This window comes from Galeopterus variegatus, unplaced genomic scaffold (assembly GCF_000696425.1).
Source record: "Galeopterus variegatus unplaced genomic scaffold, G_variegatus-3.0.2 Scaffold769, whole genome shotgun sequence".
Lineage (NCBI taxonomy): Eukaryota > Metazoa > Chordata > Mammalia > Dermoptera > Cynocephalidae > Galeopterus > Galeopterus variegatus.
The window spans coordinates 278,135-299,878 of record NW_007726880.1 but is presented as its reverse complement, the minus strand read 5'-3'; the positions used below and the strand labels follow the sequence as shown (position 1 = coordinate 299,878).

The 21,744-nt window shown below is 41.3% G+C and overlaps 1 protein-coding gene and 1 non-coding gene across 2 annotated transcripts in view; one reads left to right on the top strand and one right to left on the bottom strand.

Moving 5' to 3' along the window:
* Positions 1–21,744, top strand: part of TRPM8 (transient receptor potential cation channel, subfamily M, member 8) — an 80,931-nt gene that overhangs the window by 10,262 nt on the left and 48,925 nt on the right. The window contains exons 5-11 of the mRNA XM_008572257.1: positions 1,549–1,721; positions 7,582–7,756; positions 8,875–8,942; positions 11,148–11,345; positions 16,371–16,473; positions 17,429–17,547; positions 21,270–21,560. Of these exons, the coding sequence (XP_008570479.1) occupies positions 1,549–1,721; positions 7,582–7,756; positions 8,875–8,942; positions 11,148–11,345; positions 16,371–16,473; positions 17,429–17,547; positions 21,270–21,560 (1,127 nt within the window). The remainder of the gene's footprint in view (positions 1–1,548; positions 1,722–7,581; positions 7,757–8,874; positions 8,943–11,147; positions 11,346–16,370; positions 16,474–17,428; positions 17,548–21,269; positions 21,561–21,744) is intronic.
* On the bottom strand, positions 8,552–8,625 carry TRNAI-GAU. The gene has a single exon. It is a non-coding gene; the product is annotated as a tRNA-Ile (tRNA).

Genomic DNA, 21,744 nt, shown 5'->3' with positions numbered 1-21,744 from the left:
GGGGCGTGGGGGGGCGCCCTGTGCTCGGCGGGGCGGGACGCGCCCTGTGCTGGGCGGGGACCCCGAGGTCCCTGTGCAGATCATCCGCAGAGTCCAGGTGCTGCTAGGGCTCTGTGGCTAGTCACTGCTTTATTGAAAGCAGCATTCTCAAATGAGCGCATAGACAGGAGCTCTGGCAGGTGTAGTTAAGTCAGCGTGAAGGTGCCTTCTTGGGGGTAATTCTATTTTTTAATCTTTTTTTTTGTCTTTTTTCGTGACCGGCAACAGATCGCAACCCTCAGTGTCGTGCCCGTACCGGACCGGGACGGCATCGGGATCGCAACCCTCGGTGTTGCCCCCGCTCCTCGCTCAGCCAGTGAGCGGCCGATCCGCATGTGGGATCCGAACCCTCGGCGGGAGCGCCTCCGCGCCTCCCAAGCGGCGCACCGCAGCAGTGCGCCACTGGGCCGGCCCATATTTTTTAATCTTTTAAGGTTTTTATTTTGCTATTTACACATACAAAGTTTTTACCCAGAATATTCTGGCGAATCGAAAAGGAAAGTTTAATTTGTTTGCTCTTCAACTTTGAGATCAGTGATGCACTTTTGGAAATAGCGGCAGTGCCTGGCAGACTGCAAGCCAAGGTATATAATCTCAGAATCACCCCGGCTTCCTTACTAAAATATTCAGCTAAGCGTCTTTCTTTTTGCTTTTTATTTTGAAAAATTTCAAATCTTCAGAAAAGTTTCAAGAATAATACAGTGAACACCTCTATACCCTTCACCTAGGTTCTCCAGTTGTTAAGGTTCTCCCACATTCTAACATTTGGAGAGGGCTGCCTTATGACTCCTGAGGTTTCCATTACCAGAGCTAATCAACAGAGGCCGGTGACCATCCCTTGGTGTGGATTCCTGTATGGGCGGTGTATCAGACTAGGATAATTTCCAACTTTAGATTCTAGTATTATACTAAATCATATCTTTGTAGGTATTTTATTTACTTCTATTTTGGGCAAAAAAAACAAAAAACAAAAAACCTCTACAGGAAGCTTGGCATTGAAAAGATCATCACATATAAGCCTTAAAAAGACCATTGTGCAAAATTGTGTAACTTATATAGCAGAACAAAATTGTTGGCACCAGGGCCATCCCAGGATGATTGACTCTGATCTGACCAATGTCAGGATCTGGAAGCACAGTGCCCCACTTTCCATGGCGGCATCATCTAACTGGTTTAAAGGCTCAGCCAAGGCATTGGCTGCCCATGAAAAGATTCCCCTAGAGGCTGGTTAAAGATGTGGACTCCCTGAACCCACCTTCCAGGGTGTCTGATGGTGCAGATGTAGAGTGAGGTCCAGAAGCTATGTTTTTTAATGAGCACCTCTCAAGAACACTGCCTGAAGTCTTCTCCTTCCTTGCCATAGGTGTAGACATGGCCCATTCCAAAGTGTGGCTGCCAATACTGTGTCCTGGTCCTTGCCAGATGGGGGCTTCTTTAGGGGTCTGTGAACACAGGACAGAAATCTTAACTGGTGCCAGCTGAACATTTTCTCTTTTCTCTCCTTGATAGGCGCTTGGATTCTCACGGGAGGCACCCATTATGGCCTGATGAAGTACATCGGGGAGGTGGTGAGAGACAACACCATCAGCAGGAGTTCAGAGGAGAACATCGTGGCCATTGGCATAGCGGCTTGGGGCATGGTCTCCAACCGGGACACCCTCATCAGGACCTGCGATGCTGAGGTATGGGAGATACAGGAGGAGGGCTGCGAGGTCACGTGGGAGAAAGACCATGGCAGGGGACTGTGGCTTGAACACTGGGGCTTGAGATGGAGCCCGCTCATGGGGAAGTCTGCCTTACAAAGAGCACCATTGGGACCACAGGAATTAAAAAACAAGGATGACATATGTAAAGAAGGGGTTAATGGATGTGCTTTGTTCACTTAAAGTTGTTGCCAGCAATTGCTTGTTAGAGTCAGGTTTTTCATTCTTCCTAACCCTGACTTGAATCCGTCTCAAGAAGGTTCAAGCCCTGGCTGCAGTATCTTTATTGCTTGGTCACACTCCCAGGAATTCAAATCAATTGGTGTGGTCCCTGGTTAATCTGGCATTAAGAAGGCTGTGAGATTCCTCCCCCTCCCCGCCACCCTCCAGTGTTTCCTGTGAACATATTTAGAGAGTAATCAATGCACATTTCATGTTCAAGATATAAAGAAGACTTATGGGGTTTTGTACCAAGTGTGGAATTTTGCTTTTTTTTTTGTCTTTTTTTGTGTCCGGCAACGGATCGCAACCCTCAGTGTCACGCCCATACCGGACCGGGACCGGCAACGGGATCGCAACCCTCGGTGCTGCGCCCGCACCTCACTCAGCCAGTGAGCGAGAACCGGTCTGTATGTGGGATCCGAACCCTCGGCGGGAGCGCTGCCGCGCTCCCAAGTGGCGCACTGTAGCAGTGCGCCACCGGGCCGGCCCCCCCAAGTGTGAAATTTTGAAAACAGCATTTCTAGTGAGTTGAGGACTTTCTTAAGTCCTCAACAAATGTTCTCTGTCCAGAAGCTTTGGACCTGATGTTCAGAAATCCAAATTTAATCTTTACATTCTTCCTTCTGGGGCTCCTTAGAAGTTTGTACTGTAAATGTTAAGGACTTTTGGAAATTCTGTGGTTCTTTTAAAGCAAATTATTTTGCTTTTGTGTCTTTGATACCATTTTTAAGACTTATAAGGAGCAGAGGGGGAGTGGGGAGGCATTTCTTGAGCATCTTCAAGGAGGCCGCATAGTCAGGGGATTAGGGTGGTTTCTGGAGACAGAGAAGTCTGGGTTTGAGAAATCATTCCTTTTCTAGCTTTTTAGTCTTGATCCAGATCCCTTCTCCACATTTTTGAAATAATAATCTTGTATTGTTGTGGGATAGATTTATCTAATGGTGCAGAGTGAATGGTAGCTTTTATTGTTATTATTAGATGCTTAGCCAAGGATGGTAAAATGGTTTCACATAAACGCCACCTTCAGGGGCGAGGGTGGCCTGGAGTAGGATTCTGAGGTCAGTGACAGGCTAGGTGGGAAAAAATACCATTATCTATTAACAATGTTTGTGACGGGTATGGTGTCAACTTTGTGTTGTAGAATTATCATACCCCTGATGGATACATTATACATATTGATTCACAGAATCAGAAAAACAACACTGGAGAGTTGGTGTTTTCAAAACTGAATTGGAACAAAAAAGACTTAAGTATTTTCCTAGAGGCAGTTTGTAGGGCCCATTGTTTGTCAACAAGTAAAATTTGAAGTAAATATGTAAAGATTAAACAGAAAGTGCCAATCACTTGGAAATTAATGAACTTGCAAAAATATAATCTCAGATCACTTAGAAAGCAATACAAATGAAAACATTACAGATTAACAATAATACTCATATATATCAATATATTAATATGGCCAAAGCTGCACTCAGAATGGAATGCATAGTCATATACCTTCATTAGTAAAAATAAAGTAAATAAATAATTCAATAGTAATATTAACAATAATATTTAACATTTGTTTAATAGCACTTTGTATGTACCAGGTTCTATTCTAAGTGTTTCACCTATATTAACTCATTTAATCTTTGCAACAAACCTATGAAGTAAGTACTACTATTACCCTCTCTTTATAGATGAGAAAACTGAGGCATAGAGAAAGTAAGAGACTGCCTTAACTCACACATCTGGTAGACGGTAGATCCATGGCTCATAGTCTTTCAACCATTTAAGTATTCAAGTTAATAAGTTTGAAAAATAAAACTCCAAACAAAACTCAAGGAGATCAGGAGGAAAAAAAAATCAGTCAGAAATAAATAAATTAGAAAAGAAAAAAGAAAAATAATAGAAACATTCTTTATGCTTGTGACAGCTTTAACAATTAAGCAATAAACAGAACTGAAAAATTAAATATAATAATAGATATTGAGAAAAACTGTGAGGATGTGATTTTTATATGTCAAAAATTTGAAAATTTCATGGGAATTAATATTTTTCTGTAAAACTATGATTTTCCAAAAGAAGAGCTAGAAAATCTGAATAGAGGAAATATAAATGAATGAACTTAAAGGGAAATAAAAAATTACCTTCCAAGTTGCTCTGAACCAGATGGCTTTACCCCAAAATTAGAAAATATAGTGTAGTAATTGCTAATTTCAAAAATGTATATAGCCTTCCAACACATACAGAAGCATGGGATCTTTATAAATTCCTGAAAAAGTGCTAGAAAATTATTTGGAAATATGTATCAAGAACATGAAAACTGTCCACACTGTAGGCTCAGTAATTATACTTGTAAGTACATCATTAGGGAATTTAATATTTGGATGAATATGTTTGTTAACACATTTCTTGTAATAGCCAAGAATTTGGCATGAACCTAAATATCTAGTAATATTCATAGTAGGGAAATCTTCAGGTGGATTACTGTACAAATGTGAAAGAAAATACTATGCTATGAAATACTATGAAAATGCTATTTCCAAGATATTCTGGTAGTATGGAAAATATTTATAATTTTAAATATAAAATTATAAAAACTATTCAAACATATATATGTGTAGAAAAGAAATAGATGTACTAAAATCTTAACGGTGAGTGACACTGGGTTGTGGAACTAAGTGTGACTTGAATTTTCTTATTTTCTGCATTTTTCATATTTTCTATAGTAAACATGTATTATTTTGAGACACTCAAATATAGCGCTGGTTTTTTTTTTTTTTTTTTTTTTTTTTTTTTTTTTTTTTTTTTTTTTGTCTTTTTGTCTTTTTTCGTGACCGGCAACGGATCGCAATCCTCAGTGTCGCGCCCGTACCAGACCGGGACCGGCAACAGGATCGCAACCCTCAGTGTTGCCCCCGCTCCCCGCTCAGCCAGTGAGCGGCCGGTCTGTATGTGGGATCCGAACCCTCGGCGGGAGCGCCGCTGCGCTTCCCAAGCGGCGCACTGTAGCAGTGCGCCACCGGGCTGGCCAGCGCTGGTTTTTATTCCTTGTTATGTTTTTCTTGTGACAGAGTAGTTTCTTGGTGAACTCATATGATCTTGGGATTGGCTTCCTTGTTTCTGCATGGTCTTTCCTGAACAAGTGCTTGGTCTTTCATATAAGCTGAAACCATCATTCATCGTTAACTTTGTCAGCCAGCTCTTCCTATGTGGTTCCTACTTATGGCTTCATTACAAAATCCCACCACTGGCAAACGGGGCTGTACCAGGACCTAGATTTAGCTGACCTGAAACAATGCAGCATTTCTTAAACAATAAGATTTTACACTGTTTTTAGGTTCTCTTTCAGGGTTTCTTCTCATCTTCCATTATCTGGTTTTTCTTGAGTCAGTTCTACACTTTAAAAATTACTGTAGCACTACGTATGCATTAAAAAAGACAGCACAGGCCACTCCTCATTATTCTGGGTTTGTAAATTTTTCTTGGCCATTTGTTAACACCTATTTCATTTACACTTAGTAATTCCTTTGTCAAGTTACAATCACAAGACAAAACAGACAACAAAACCACACACTCACTGAGTGGAATCATATTAAACCTATAAGCTGATACTGAAAAATTGAAATTGTAATGTCAAATCTTCTTCCAGTAATATATGTCTTTCAATTTATGCCAAGTCTGTGTCTTTCAGGAAAGTTTTACAGTGTTACTTATTAGGTCCTACATATTTCTTCTTAACATTATTTCTAGAGATTTTATATTTTTATTATTGTTGTAAATGGGGTCTTTATTCAGTGTGATTTTTGAAGCGATTTTTGCTGATGTGTATGAAAATATTGATTTGTTTATTGTTGTTTTGAATCAGACACTTTAATGGACTATTTTCCTAGTTCTAATAGTTTTTCAGTAGATTCTGAGTGTTCTAGGCTTGCAACTTTATTATTAGTAAATAATATTAGTTTATGAAACTCTGGCATTTAATTATACCTTGTATTTTTTATTTATCTTCTTGCTTTGGCTACAATGTCCAGAGTAATGTGTGGGGGTTTTTTTTGTCCTTTTTGAGACCGGCCGCACCACGCTCAGCCAGTGAGCGCTGTGAGCGCACCGGTCATCCCTATATAGGATCCGAACCCGCGGCAGGAGCGCTGCTGCACTCCCAGCACCGCACTCTCTGGAGTGAGCCACGGGCTCGGCCCAGAGTAATGTTAAATAATGTCATGATAGCAGGTACCTGACATCCGTGATACTTGATGTCATAATTCGTGGCAATGGCTCTAGTTTTTCACAGTAAATAAGATTTGGCTAAAGGTTCAATATACATGTACTGAAAAAATTATCATAAGGCATCATCCTTTTATTTCTAGTTATAATTTTTTAAAATCGAGAATGAATGCTGAGTCTGAAATATCTTTTTTCATCTATGGGGTTATTTTTCTCCTTTAACCCATAATCTAATAGACTGAATTCTGAAAACAACACTAATTATTCTGTAATAATGCTGCTGCATTTAATTAGCCAATAATTTATTAGTTTTTAAAAATTCTTATTTGTTAAAGATCTTGGTCTTTGGCTTTTCCTTTTGTGATTCTTTCTTTGTTAAGGTTTTGGCATTGAGCGTTGTGTTCTAGAAGAGTGTAAAGGAAATGGGATTTATTTGTTCCATGAAAGTTTGTAGGGGTCCTCCTTCGAACATCTGGGTGTGCCAGTCTTGCAAATATTCTCTCATCTGTCAAATCCAGGACTCTCCTACTTAGAGCTCCTGACTTGGCAAGGACCACTTAGATAGTAGAACTACAGCATTTGAATTTCACTTTTTATTCTGCCTTGTTCTTACTGTATATATGCCATTGTAGAATCAATAACCTTCCTCTCCCCATTGAGTTTTCAACTCAAATTCTGTTCTTGGAGTTAATTTTGAAACACCTTTTAATGCAACTTTAAAAACTAAACACTTTAAATGGATCTTGAGAGTCAGGAACCTTCTTGATAAGGATTCCTTTCTCTATGCTCTTGCAGCAGCTTTTTATTCTCTGGTATTGTGGGGACAGAGTATTTAATCGCTTCTTTCTGTGGTCCTGTTACTATGTACTTCTCAGGCATAAAGACTCTATTTTATTCGTTTTCTAATCCCTAGATCCTGGCATAGGTCCTGGAATATAATAGATTCTGGACAAATATGTATGTATGTGTGTACGTCAATACCTACCTCTACCTGTATCCAGACACATCCACACACATATTTGTGTGTGTGCGCACATGTATGCATTTCACACATGCATACATATACCACTCCTTCCCAAATGCTCTGAATGCTGCCCATTTCAATGAATTTATACAAAAGAGCACAGGGTGATGCACCATGAACTGGACGGGGAACCTGATCTTACACGGCCACTGGCCATTTATGTGACAATGGGCAAGTGACCCAACCATTTTGAACCTTCATTGTCTTATATTTAGCATGAAGCCTGTACTACAAGGTCTCTTAAGACCCTTCTGAACTTAGGAATCTGGGAGAAGTCTTCAATATAATTAAACCCGAAGGATTAGCTTTAATATGAACATACTAAAACATCATCATACATCTTGGCCAGCCAATAAAATCTCAAAGACGTTTCCCTGTACTTTTCAGGGATATTTCTTAGCCCAGTACGTTATGGATGACTTCACGCGAGACCCTCTGTATGTCCTGGACAACAATCATACCCATCTGCTGCTCGTGGACAATGGCTGTCACGGACATCCCACGGTTGAGGCAAAACTCCGGAATCAGCTGGAGAAATACATCTCTGAGCGCACTATTCCAGGTCAGTATTCGGGAAGTGGGACGGACCCTTGACATACTTAATGGCAACCACAGCAGCAGCACCAGCACTAGCTACCAATGACTGGGTGAAGCGTGGTGAGGCCATCTGATTAGGTGTTTTCATTGCCAAAGAAAAGCTAGTACTTCTTGTTTTTCTCCATGATGCTGGGAGTGCTTCTGCTAGGGTCACGGTGGTATGTGCCCTGTAGTATGCTGAAGGCAATGACAAATGCTGCCTTCTTCCACTCCCGGCTGTCCTTTCTTTTGCTGGACACCATTTAAGAACAAGTAAAAAGTCACAATGGCACATGCGAGTTTATGAAGCAATGCAATTAGCTAGAGTAGAAATGATAAAAACCAACCCACTAGTGTAACGATTGGATGGTTTACTTTTTTGGATCTTGGTTATTTCTGTATAATGGAAACACCTAAGCCATTGGTTGCAAGGGGAGAATGCAGCCACTGAGTGAGAGCCTTTCTTTGCCTTGGGAAGTGATGCACACTTTCTCTCTCTTCCCGTGGAGCAGGTGTTGACATGTGTCCTGCTGTGGAACTTGATGGTCTTGTGATGACTTTACAATAGGAACTTTTTGGAGATATTCTCAATCATTTTCCTTTCACAATGGGATGTACATGAAGGAAGACACATATGCAATAAACTCTATCAGGAGAACACACGGTTATGCAAATTTATCACCTATTCAAGAAAGCATACAATTATGCAAATGAGTAACAATCATTATTATAAATTATTCACAAACTTTAGCATTTTACTTTATTTTACTTTTTTGGCATCTGGCTGGTACAGGGATTCAAACCCTTGACCTTGGTGTTATCAGCACCATGCTCTACCAACTGAGCTAACTGGCCAGTCTTCTTTAATATTTTAAATAGCAGTGACAGTTTTAACATGACTTGTGTCATGCTATTACTACTTTGTGGCAAAAAGACTCATGCATCATGATCAATGAGTAAATAATCAGGTTTAAGAACATGAGATATACAGCCATCACCCCACACCCTGGGCTCACAGGGCAGAAGCTCCTGGTCCACCTGTCCTCGAGGTAGGCAAGTATTTCTATTGAGCCCAAAAGAAGCTTTACTTTTTATGTTTTACAGATTCCAATTACGGTGGCAAGATCCCCATTGTGTGTTTTGCCCAAGGAGGTGGAAAAGAGACTTTGAAAGTGAGTCCTGGTTCAGTTTTCTAGAAGATCGATTAACAAATTTACCCAACAGATTTGTATTTTGAGGGCTTTCGGGCTCATCTAATCTAACCAGACTAATTTCTTTCACTACAGCAAGTAGGTCATGTTTTCCCTCCTCATGCTATTCCCCTAACAGACTTAGGTTGCTTCTCAGCCAAGAAGATTTGGGAGGAGAATCTGGAGTGACATGAATAGTCTCTGTTCTTAGTTTTGGCCTTGACAATCAGCCTGCCAAGGAGGAGAGTTGACATTAACTCATGAGACTTAAGGACTGGAACCAGCATGTATTGGAAAACTATGGCCGCCCCATCTGCATGGAGATGAACTATGACCATGCACACACAGACTGCCCCCAAATCAGATGTTCCCAGAGCACTGAGGGCTCATCCGTGTGCTGCCTGTGGATGCAAGGCCTCTACGTGAAGAAGTTCCCAACCCTAAGTGATTCTGAGATCTGAAAGCTTCTTGAATGGTTCTGTACCTGCAACATCAGGCAGCTGAACTAAAATCCAGCTTCCCAGCCCATCCCTGTGGACTCTGACATTACTGAGTTCATCCTGCCTGCAGCCAGGCTTCTGTTTGACTTTTTGAAAAAGGGCATCTGTGTGACTACTTTTTAGTCAGTATTTTGAAGAGCTCATTTTTCTAGGAATAGAGAGTAATTTCTAACTCCCCTTTTAAATTAATTTCCATGTTGATTTGCATATCTCCCCTATCCTGTTTTAACTCTAAAACAGAGGTTAGATTAAAGATATCTGCCATCCTCAATCCTCTCTCCTCTCTTTACTAGAACACATCCCTAGAGTTACAAGTAATTGCTGGCAAAGTTATTTGGAATCATAACCTAGCATTTCTCTTTGTTTGTTCTTTCATGTAATAATGTCTTTTCATTCATTCAGTCATCAGGTATTTATTGGGTACCTACTCTGAGATCTACTGTTGAGATTATTGTTAAATAAAAGTCTTTTGGGGAATGACTTTTCAGGGAAAAATTAAAATAGAGATTATTTTTAGTGTGAAATTGTCAATATATTAATGCCAAAAAAGCAACCACGTAAAAGAGGAAGAGAGAGGGAGAGAAAGTAATTGAAAAATGGTTACATTTATTATTTTTCTCTCAAATTTTAGATTTGGAATGCAACTTTCTTGGCCTAGGGTTTAGGGAAGGATCGAGAGCAGCTGCAGTTCTTTGCTATGGCATTTCTACAGCATTTTCCACCAATGTCTGCTCAGCCGACTAATAACCCACACAAGAGATGGGAGAGATGAGGGAAAGAAGTAGGAAATGCCAAGCGAGTGTCTCTTCAGCTCTCTGTCCTTCATCTTTCAGCTGCCACCGAGCACACGCCCTGGGTCCCACCTGCAGTGCAGGTGTGAGGCCCACAGAGGGGATCCCAGCCGCCTTGTGCCTCTAACCATGGGTCAGCACTTGTCACAGCACCACACTGCTCTGTGGGCGATGTCCTCTCTACAGGGAGCATTCAGTCCTAAAGGAGGGTGCTTGACTGTTGTTTCTCCTGTACCCACGTGTAGATCACTTTGTCTTGCTGTCAAATGATTAAAATTCTTAAAACCCAATTCCCCTATGATAACCTCTGCAGTTATTATAGAGGAAGTAAAAGTGTGGGAGGTGTTTATCCAGGAAGTAAATATATTTTTATTCTTTTGATAATAGGGGCAAGGGAGATTATTTGAGAAGGGAAATATGTGAGTAGACATAACATGTAACATGCAGCTGCCACTTTTAAGGTATTTTCATACCTTAAATGTACGAGTATTCGTAACCTCTGTCAGATAAGCTATCAACAGTAGCATTGAATATGGTCTTAACACTTGTCACTCAAATATTATGTCAGGATTTGGAATGATAGATTTTGTACATGGGGATATTTTAAAGCACCTATTTATGGCAAACTTAAGCTAGTAACACATGTCCTTATTATGGAATTTGTTAATTGCACAGGGTGTCATAGGCTGAGAAGGAGGAAGCCAAGTTCTCATTCATAAAGCAATTGCAGGTATTTGGTTTGCTTCTGATTTAAAATAAGAACCCCAAAGGGAAAAGCGCAGGGATGTGTCCATGTATTTTGTCGAACAACTTGATTTACAGCCTTAGTCTCCAGCTGGGTTCTGTCCATCCCCAGTGTCACTTCCATCTGTCCAACTCTGTCTCCCTTCTCCCAGGCCATCAATACCTCCATCAAAAGCAAAATTCCTTGTGTGGTGGTGGAAGGCTCGGGGCAGATTGCTGATGTGATTGCTAGCCTGGTGGAGGTGGAGGACACTCTGACGTCTTCCATCGTCAAGGAAAAGCTGGTGCGTTTTTTACCCCGCACGGTGTCCCGGCTGCCTGAGGAGGAAACAGAAAGTTGGATCAAATGGGTGAGCTACAGGGGGAGAGGTTGGAGGGCTGAGAAGGAGGAAGCCAAGTTCCTGGGAAGGGAGAACACTTTGAATGCCCAACTCCACTAGAAGCTACAGGAGTATGATAACTTTCTCAGCGACTTTGAGACTTCACTCCAGCACAAACCAGGTGTCTTGCTGGAAACTGAGGCTCAGATAAGTGACTCACCTCATAAGGGGTACCATACGGGGTTTATATTCAGATCTTTTTGCAAAGCTTGTAATCCTTTATTTATGCCATGATGCCAACAAATGTGCTTCAGTGTTTTGTGTGTGTCAGTGATGCGGAGGAAGGAAATCTCTGGTGATGGCATTTTAGAAATGCAGACTCTAAATTGAGTCTGCAGCTACTGGAGAAACTGTCATTACGGAATAATTGCCTTTCTACATTAACTGGCCTGTGACTCAGGTCAGCATCTTTCATCTTTCTTGTTAGATCATGCAAGAAATGAGGACCTATCGTAATACTTATTATGCTTCTTACTGCTATGCTTAGAAAAATATTTTCACATATTAGTGCAACGCTTTCTCAGTTTTCTCTGTATAGTGATTGCTGTTGACTTGTAATGACCTTCCTTTTCCTGATTGCTCAGTCATTAAAAAGATCACATGAATATCAATAGCTGCATTTTCATCAGCTCATTCAAAAATGGCAGATTTTGAGTATTTTTATGGAAATTTTTCCATGAAGGAAAGAATGTTATTTATTTATTTATTTTTTTCCTTTTTTTTGTCTTTTTTCGTGTCTGGCAACGGATCGCAACCCTCAGTGTTGCGCCCGTACCGGACCGGGACCGGCAACGGGATCTCAACCCTTGGTGTTGCGCCCGCACCTCGCTCAGCCAGTGAGCAGGAACCGGTCTGTATGTGGGATCCGAACCCTCGGTGGGAGCGCCACCACGCTCTCAAGCGGCGCACTTATAGCAGTGCACCACCAGGCTGGCCCCCGGAAAGAATGTTATTTTAATCATACAGCCCATTTCATCATGAGAGTCAAAGGTTGGATTCAGTATGAATAATAAAAAAAGCATTCTTTAACTAGCTCAGCATTTCAATAATATTTAGTTGTGGAAGAGCCAGAAAATATTAAATGCAGTAAACTGAAATCCTGGGATAGCAAAGATAATTTCTTCTTGCTCATGGTAGCCTTTGTTATTGTTTAAGACAAACCTGGACAAACCATGTAAATAATGAGAAAAGTCAACCCAGCCTTCCAGGCTGCCAGGTGAAGTGGGACCCTAATGGTCTTATTTAATTCCACACGAGAGGGCAGTTAGCCAATAATCCTGGTGGAGCAATATGATTCGAAATGATCAGGAAACAAGTCCTTTCTGGATTAGAAAAATCAGAACTTAGAAATGCAGGTGAATCTTCATCCCACAGCTGAAAGATAGCATTGGTGCTGACAAGGCCCTGTCTAACGATTGCTTTTAGGTTTTACTAAAAAAGGTAAAACTTATGGTTTTATACAAAACTTCTTATTGGGATTTTCTTGTATCTTGTCCGAGTCCAGTTGAGAGATAGACACAAGAATCAGGCAAATGGAGATAAAATGTTAGCTTTATTGATGATAAAGGCAAAGTTGAAAGATGGGCCTTAGAGATGCTGTGACAATGGGCCTCCTTATTCTGAGACCCAGAATAAGACAGATGAGCCCACCCTGACACAGGCAGTGCCAGACAACTGCTGGCCATCCTACCAGGCTAGGCATTGTGGCTGGCCACAGACCAGAGCACTAGCACTCTGCACGGAGCAGATCCCAAAGAGAGAAGCAGGAAATGGTTGGCTGGGCAAGGCCAAAGTCACGCCCCAACCCTGAGTAGGAGTAAGTGAAGGGGTAGAGAGTGGCCAGACAGCTAATTCTGATGGTGCTCCTTCTGCATGGAAATATGTAGTTAGTGAAAAGGAGTCCTTCCTTTCCAAAGCGGTTATACACATTTTTTTTGTGGGTTATACATTTTTGATTCTCCAAACATTCATGTCGAGTTTGAGTCAGTTCTAAACACATAAATCCCAAAGTGTAAATATCAAAATAAGGCATTGTGTATTGATCACCGCTTTCAAGGTAGTTTCCCATGATGGATGGAAGACATTCAGTGGTCAGTTCGAGGATACCCATAGAGGAAAAAATAGGCAACTCTTAACTTATCCACCAAAGACAGCCCTGGGCCCATTCCAGTGACTTTTCTCTTACTCCTTGTACAAGTTGGCTTTGCCAGGTCTGGATCAGGTCATGTCCAAAGAAAAAAGATCGCCTAATGGGTCCCCATGCCCTTTATGAGACATTTTGATTTCTGCTTCAAGAAAACTGTTACAAGCAACTCATCTGAAACAGGCTAAAAGTCAGACATATTCTACCTTCTTTGATTATATTATCCTTTCTGAAATTCATATCTAATTCATATTCATATCTAATTTGCTAATGATATAATCATGTCAATCAGAAGACATACACCAATAATAAAAATTAGACTGGCATTTTAGTTATGCACTCAGGTGGCATTTTGCACTTGGTACAGATTTCCCAGAAGACTGAGCTTAAGAGTGGAATTATTAATTAATGAATGTATACATTAGGTAAAATATTGGTTAAGCAACCTTCCAGGGTAATCCTGGGTGACCTCTCTGATCATGTGGAAGATAAATCCCCAAGTCAGGACTTCTTGGCCTCTTTCGGAGATCCATTGAACGCTTCCACTGGGATCACACCCTCCTCTCCTGACAGCTCTCCTAGTTATTCCCCTATCCCTACTCTTCACCTTCTCAAGAACTTGATCCTTGATAATCTCCCAAACTTTCAACCAATCTATATTTCATTCGTTCATTCATTTATTCATTTTAAACTCTTTTATTTGTTAATATATTTTGTTGATACTTATTGAGCACATACTGTGTGCCAGGTTCTAGAATAGGCACTTCAAAAAGAATCGTGTACACAATAGAAAGAGTTTGTGTCCTCCTAGAGGAAACAAGTTGAAAAAAATTTCATCTTGCATGACTACAATACAATGCATTGTGTAATTTCAAACTGAAATGGGTGTTCTGAAGAAATATAACATGACAAGCTTTTTGATATGTGTGATCTATCAAAGGACATTACAAGAGAGCCTGGCGTGGAGCTTTATGAAAGGCTTCCCAAAGGCAGTGACATGGGAGCCAAGACCTGATGGATGAATAGAGCTAATGAGGTTAGGGCCAAGATTGTGATGGTGGGAACAGCATGTGCAAAGGTCCTGAGGTGGGAGGTGAGCATGGCCTACTTGAGGAGCTGAGAGATGGCAGCGAGGGCAGATCTTTTGAGTGGAAGCCAAAGAGCTTGCCAGGGGCCAGACCAGGCAGGCCCCTGAACACTGTTTTGAGGTTTTGGTCTTGTTCAAGTATGATGGGATGCTGTTGACAGTTTTGAGGCAGGGAGAAAATGTGATTAGGCTTGAGTTCAGAAAAGCTCACATGGCTATGATGGAGGGACAGGATCGGAGGAGGCAAGAGTGTGTGGGGAGGGGGAAACCAGTTAGGAGGCCCCTGCAGCCATCTCTGGGTGTCATCAGCTTGCTCTGTATCCATATTCATTTTCTCCTTCCTTTTTGTTTCAGAGAAAAGATATCTTCCCCCCTTGGTACTGCCCACCCCTACTTGTGCCCCGTAATCTTGGGACCTGGACCCCTCTGCCCTGCCTGTCTTTTCTAGTTGGGCCCTTTCCTTCAGCCTGAACAAAGGCTGCCGGCATACCTTTCCCTTCCTGGTATCATCCCCTCCCACGCTCTCCCTCAAAATCCCTATGGTTTGTGTCTTCCTGCAGTTTTGGCTTATTTCCTCATCATCCCCTGATGCCACATCTTCTAAACTAAGCCCTCCGTCACTACCTTTCCCAGGAAATGGCAGCCTTTAAAGCTCACCTCCTACTTTACAAATCCAAGGGCCCATCTTAGTCCCTGTCTTTCCACTTTTTAACGGCCAGACCCTGAGACTTCCCTCTCCTGCCCAGCTGAGACTCTGCAGTTCCAGGTCCTCATTTCCAGGTGTTGTCAGGAAAACCCACCATCACCTCAAACTCATCGAACTGAAACTGAGTTGCTTCCTCCTCTAGAAGAAGCCCTTCCTCGCCGAGCACCCGCCAGGCTCGTGAACATGTGGAACCTTGGAATTAGGGGGCTCTTTAGTTATAAAAATGTTTTAAAATGAAACATTACAGAAAATCACAAAGAATCATACAGCAAATTCCTTATTTCTTTATCCAATTACTGAGTCCTTGTGGTTCTTGTTTGCATTTGAACTTTTCTTTCTTACCATTTAAGTCTTTATGACCATACTTAGATGGTTTCTATGGTCTTCTGTTGTCCTGTTCATTTGTTGATTCATCCAACAACTGAGCATCGACATGTGCCCAGCCAGCCACCTGAGGCTCTCACCTCTGATAGGAGCTTTTTGCTATGAGTGCTCCTGTACACTCAGCACCGTCAGCCCTCCATATCCGTGGGTTCCACATTCATGGATTCAACCAACTGCGGATAGAAGATATTCAGAAAAAATTCCACAAACTTCCAAAAAGCAAAAACTGAATTTGCCACATGCCAAGTACTGCCTTGCATCCACAGGAATGAAGTGATGTGTAGGCATTGTATTAGGTGTTATAAGTAGTCTAGAGATGATATAAATTATACAGGAGATGTGCTTACGTTATATGCAAATACTATGCCATTTTATATCAGGGACTTGAGTATCTATGGATTTTAGTATCTGCAGGGGGTCCTGGGACCAACCTCTCATGGATACTGAGGGATGACTGTACTTTATTCTTATTGTGGTCAAGGATCCAGTTTTACAGTTTAGAAATGGGAAGCTATGGGTACAGGCACTGCAGGTGAGGGAAGGAGATCTGGAACTCTCCTATAGGAGGTCTTTCTTAAAAGACAGAATAAAAGATTCCTCACCAAAAGAGAGAAGTTTATGCTTCTCATGCCCAAAATCAGTTGACTGACAACTTTGTTCTTTATATGTTGCCAGCTCAAAGAAATTCTCGAAAGTTCTCACCTATTAACAGTTATTAAAATGGAAGAAGCTGGGGATGAGATTGTGAGCAATGCTATTTCCTACGCTCTGTACAAAGGTGAGTAAAAATAGCTCCCTCCAAAGCTTCAGCTTTGTGTTGCTTTCTGTAGCTTTTTGTGGTTTACATTTCTTTTTCTTGAAACATAATCCTGCACTTAGTTTTGATTATCGTAGATTTGGAGCTAGAATAACAACTATTGCCTGGTGAGGTATATCCCCTTGGTTGTAGGTATTTGACAGAACAAGAATTTTTATGTCATTACGATACTGATCAACTATGATCACAGCACTCTCCAGAGAACTGTCTCTAACAGTGGTTTAAAATATTTTTTTTGAGTCTCAGACTCCTTTGAGAACATGACAAAAGCTATGGGAACTGTCTTAGAGATCTACATATTTGTAAAAACATGCACACACACTTCATGCACATAAGTAATTTTGCACTCGAATTTCATACGAATGTATTTACTTAAAAATTTCTCATCTATGATCTTGCTGTCTTAAAATTTCATCAAAGTGAATATAACCTGAAGTAGATCCTTGACAAAGGCTTACCATCTAGAGTTGAACTGATTGATTAATATACATAAAGAACACAGGGTAGGGCTGGGCATGTTGGAAGTGCAATTTAAACATTAGCTATTTATTAAAATCATTCTTACTGTGCTTGCCAGAAATGTGGTTGTAAGAGTATTTATTAAAGTGGGGATTATGTCTGTAGAGGTGTGTAGATACAGAAAATATTAAGTCTGCAAAAGACAAGAGAAAACATTGTTGTAATATGGCTCATTATTTCATAGATTTAGATATAGTATGAGTCAGATATGGCCCTTGAGGTATAAGGCTCATGGAATCTGAATCTGTGGAAGAATCTCAATACACCATTGTTACACTGTTAGGATGTGCAGTAGAAAGATATGACTACAGCCTGAGTTGATCCTCATCATGTACTTTGGGCCATACTGAATGGTTCTGACTCTGTTATTTCTGGGCCTTTTCCTGCCCTCTTACAGCCTTCAGTACCAATGAACAAGATAAGGATAACTGGAATGGGCAGCTGAAGCTTCTGCTGGAGTGGAACCAGCTGGACTTAGCCAATGATGAGATTTTTACCAATGACCGCCGATGGGAGGTAAACAAGAAGCCCTGCTGGGTTATTCCAGGGTTGGGTGTGGACAATGGCTGGTCCGTTTCTGACAAGGTCCTCAATATTGAATCTTGTGAAGGGTTGTTCTGTTCTGGTACATCAGTGTTGCTGAGCCTCACTTTTCTTGTCTGTAGTATGTCTGTAGTGTGGGATAATAACACTAAGTAGGTTTGTTGTGAAGAGATACTAAAAATGAATGCTCTAATGTGAGATAATGTCAATCCACCAACGCCATTCAAAGTTTATAGTCCTTCGGCCTTGATAGGAGAGGCGATTCTCCATCTGGGTGCGGAGGTGCAGATCTCCTGGGAATGGGTGGTCAGAGTATGGGAAAAACATGTGCAGGATGATTAAAAGTAGCTCGACTAAAAATCAAGACAGCTGTACTCTTGTGTTCCCTGTGCCACCTGCCTAGCCAAATTCTGATAAGAGAGTTGTCAGCAGTGAGATGCGTAAGGGAAAAATAGAACAACTCGATTGAGGTCACCCAGTGAATGTCTTTGATCTACAGAGGTAGGACCCCCCGTAGCTGAATGAGCACCGTTAATATGGAAATTGCACATGCAATAAAAGCCATATGTTTTTTTTCCCTGTAGATTGCCTTTTCTCACTTTTTGATTTGATTAGCTTTTTAGGACCATGTTTTCTAGCAGTCTCCTCTTATGTATGACTCAAGTTTAATCAGCCGTAGGAGCCCTGTGCAACAGGAACTGTTATGAACCATCATACTTAGATTTGTGAGGCTGCTTCTTTGTTTTCAGCTCTCCTGAATTAATTTGAGTCATTAGCGGGTAGTGCAAATACATTTAATTTTATACATGTATGTGTAGATTTGAAGGTACATACATTTCATAACTGTCATCCTTAGCAGTGAGGTTCAGAAAACACTTTTAAGCTTCTTGTTGTATAATCAAAGACTAAGACTTGATTTATATTAACATGCTATCAATTTTAATGACAGCAGTGCAAATAAAGGAATGGCTTATGAATTTTTAAGTTGTTCATTTCTTTAGCAAACATTATCTCTGTTTGGTCTTTGCAGTGTAATGAATCCTATTACACATTACAAAGCTTTAGTGAGTGGTGGGAAAGTAGAACTATAAGGAGATCTAGTCAATTGACTTATAAATGAATCCCTGTGTGTGAAATTTGCTATATAGGCAACGTCAGATGGTACAAATAAACACAACCTCAGGCACATATTGAATGGTGCATTTAGTTTTATTAACTCAGCTAAAGATTGTTAAGGGTGAAGGGCATAATGGTTAGGAGTATGAACTCTGGAGCCAGCTCATCTGCGTGATACTTAACCTCTCTGTGCCTCAGTTTCCTCCTACAGTGGCATGTTGGAACCAGCTTGTATTGTATTGCAAGAGCTGGCTGCTAAATCTTTAGGGATTTTGTGAGTTGGTTGTTAAAGATAGTGATTATTAAAAATTAAATTATACAAACCTAGAATTAAATAGATTCTATAAACAACAAAGGCAATAATCAAAGCTCATCACTTCCTAATGCTTTTGCTACACTTCTACAATCTATGCAGTAGAGATTATTTTTGTCTATTATATGCTGGAGATTCTCTACAGAGATGTGCTACTTCTATCCCAACTCCACATTCAATGATGTCACATTGGTAGTTGAAAATTATCCATGGCGGGAGTATTTACACCAGAAGAACCAGCAGACACTACAAATCAGGGCTGATATTTTCTTCCAGAGAGCTGGTTGATAAACATTTACCAGCACACCACTGCTTATCTGAAAATGGAGACGATAGTAATAGCAGGACCTACCTCGTGGGTTTTGTTGTCATGACTAAATCAGATAATGTTTCTAAAGTGTTTAAAATATTGGCACATACTAAGCACTATGTAAGTATTTGTTTACAAATAAATAATAATCTTTGGAATAATGGTACTATTTGTATAATCTTTTACAGTACACAAGCAGTTCCATCATGTTAGTTAACTTGCCCCTCATACCAGTCCACAGCAGGGTTATCTCCTCTTGCTGGTTAATAAACCAGAGCTCGGTGGGTCTCCAGCAGGGCAGTTACTGATGGTTTTCTGAGGGCTAGCTCTGAACTTGAATCTTTGAAAGGATCTCAAGCTGTGTTAGCTCATTTCATCCTCACGACCACCTGTTTCATATAAGAGCAAACAGAGGCTCACAGACACAGTCTTCTTTGTTGGAAAACAAAGATGTGCATGGCTGCAAAGTCTTTTCCCTTTCCAATATGCCAGCGACTCTCCAAGTGTGGGCCCTAGACTAGCAGCAGCATGGGCATAACCTGGGAGCTGGTTAGCCTTGCAGATTATCAGAGTGCACCTTGGACTTGCTGAATCACAAATTCCAGGGTGGACTCCGGCCATCTGTTTTACCTAGCCCTCCAGGGACTCTGGTTTAAGTGGAGAACCACTGCCCTATGCTAGCAAGTGTGTGACCAGTGGAAAGAAATGTGAAGTGCTGGGCACTTGCTTTGAGGACAGAGGAGAAAGTGCAGCTGCTGCCCCCCAGGGCAGCCACCTCTTCCCCTGCTGAGCCCAGTTGGATCCACAGTGGGGGCCTCAGAGGACCCTTGCCAGTTTCTTCTCTAGGCAATGTGTGATCCCCACGAGACCAGCATTAGACAGAAGCGAAGATCATTGATGCTGCCCTTGTTAGGGGATGTTTACCCAAGCCAGGGGTCAGGCAAGCAATGTAAGTGAGTAGAGTGGGCAGCCATGGGTGGTGGGGACCAGGGGGACTGGAGGGCCCAGGCTCCCGGGAGCAGCTGCCACTCAGCTCCAGCTGATGGCTCTCATAATGTCAGAGCTTCTGGTTTTTACTCTTAAATATGGATTTTGATGCCAGAAATTCAGATTTTGATGAACCTTCTAATTTTTAAATGTTGTCAAATTTAAATTGTAAGAAATTCTGTGGAGAACACAGACCATATCTGAGGGCTGGTGTAGCCTGTCGCCCACTGATTTGTGTCTGAAGTAAACACTGATTATCTTTCACTGAAGATTCACAGTAAGCTTCTATGGGATAAGTTTTATCAGAAGTCCGGAAGGTGGAGATAAAGATAACTAATAACCTGGCGTAATTGTCAAGTGTTCCAGTTACTTCCTGGTGTGTAACATGGCCAGGCATTTCCTTGGTGGCTTGTGGTTTGCATGTGGTTTGACGGATTCCATTTTACGAACATATTTGAGAACTTATTCACACTAATGGAAGGTTCATAGGCATCTGCGAGAGGCAGTGGATCCCATGACACAGGATGAAAAGACAGCACTGGTGGTTGGCTCACAACTGGTGTCTACTGTAGATGTCAGAGATGGTTGGAGCTGTACTGCTAGCTCCCCAACCCCCGATTGTTTCCTTTTTTGTCAGAAACTGGAATAAGTTTTTGACAAATGCTATCCCTACATGGGTGTATTTATCTCCATTTAAAAATAACAAGAGGCCATGAGACGTACAAGTTCACATGTAGCTGATTTCAAAGATTCCATCATGACACTTTCCCTGTCTAGAAGTTTGGACTATAATCCAATGTTGTATTAAAATTGAAAAAATAAATTCTATTCTCAAGCTGGGATTGAAAGAGAAGTTGAAGATACTATTACTTGGTGGCTAAAAGAATGATGTGGCTGAGAAAGAAAAATGCCTTGTATTTTCTTGATCGGATTTAGGGTGATAGTACTCTCTCTGCTCTTTCTCCTTAGTCTGCTGACCTTCAAGAAGTCATGTTTACGGCTCTCATAAAGGACAGACCCAAGTTTGTCCGACTCTTTCTGGAGAATGGCTTGAACCTGCGGAAGTTTCTCACCCACGATGTCCTCACTGAGCTCTTTTCCAACCACTTCAGCACCCTTGTGTATCGGAACCTGCAGATCGCTAAGAATTCCTATAATGACGCCCTCCTCACCTTCGTCTGGAAACTGGTTGCAAATTTCCGAAGAGGCTTCCGGAAAGAAGACAGAAATAGCAGGGACGAGATGGATATAGAACTCCACGTATGTACTGGGAGAATTGTCCACGTGGATTCTCTGATCTTTTGTCTTCCTTCAAAAGATATCTCTGCCTCTATCATTTCCACTCCCTACCTCATTGCCATAGAGTAGCTAACATGTTGACTTTGTTAATTTTTTCTATTGCCTTTACTTAAGATAATGAGTTTACCTGTTGAGTTTTCTGATG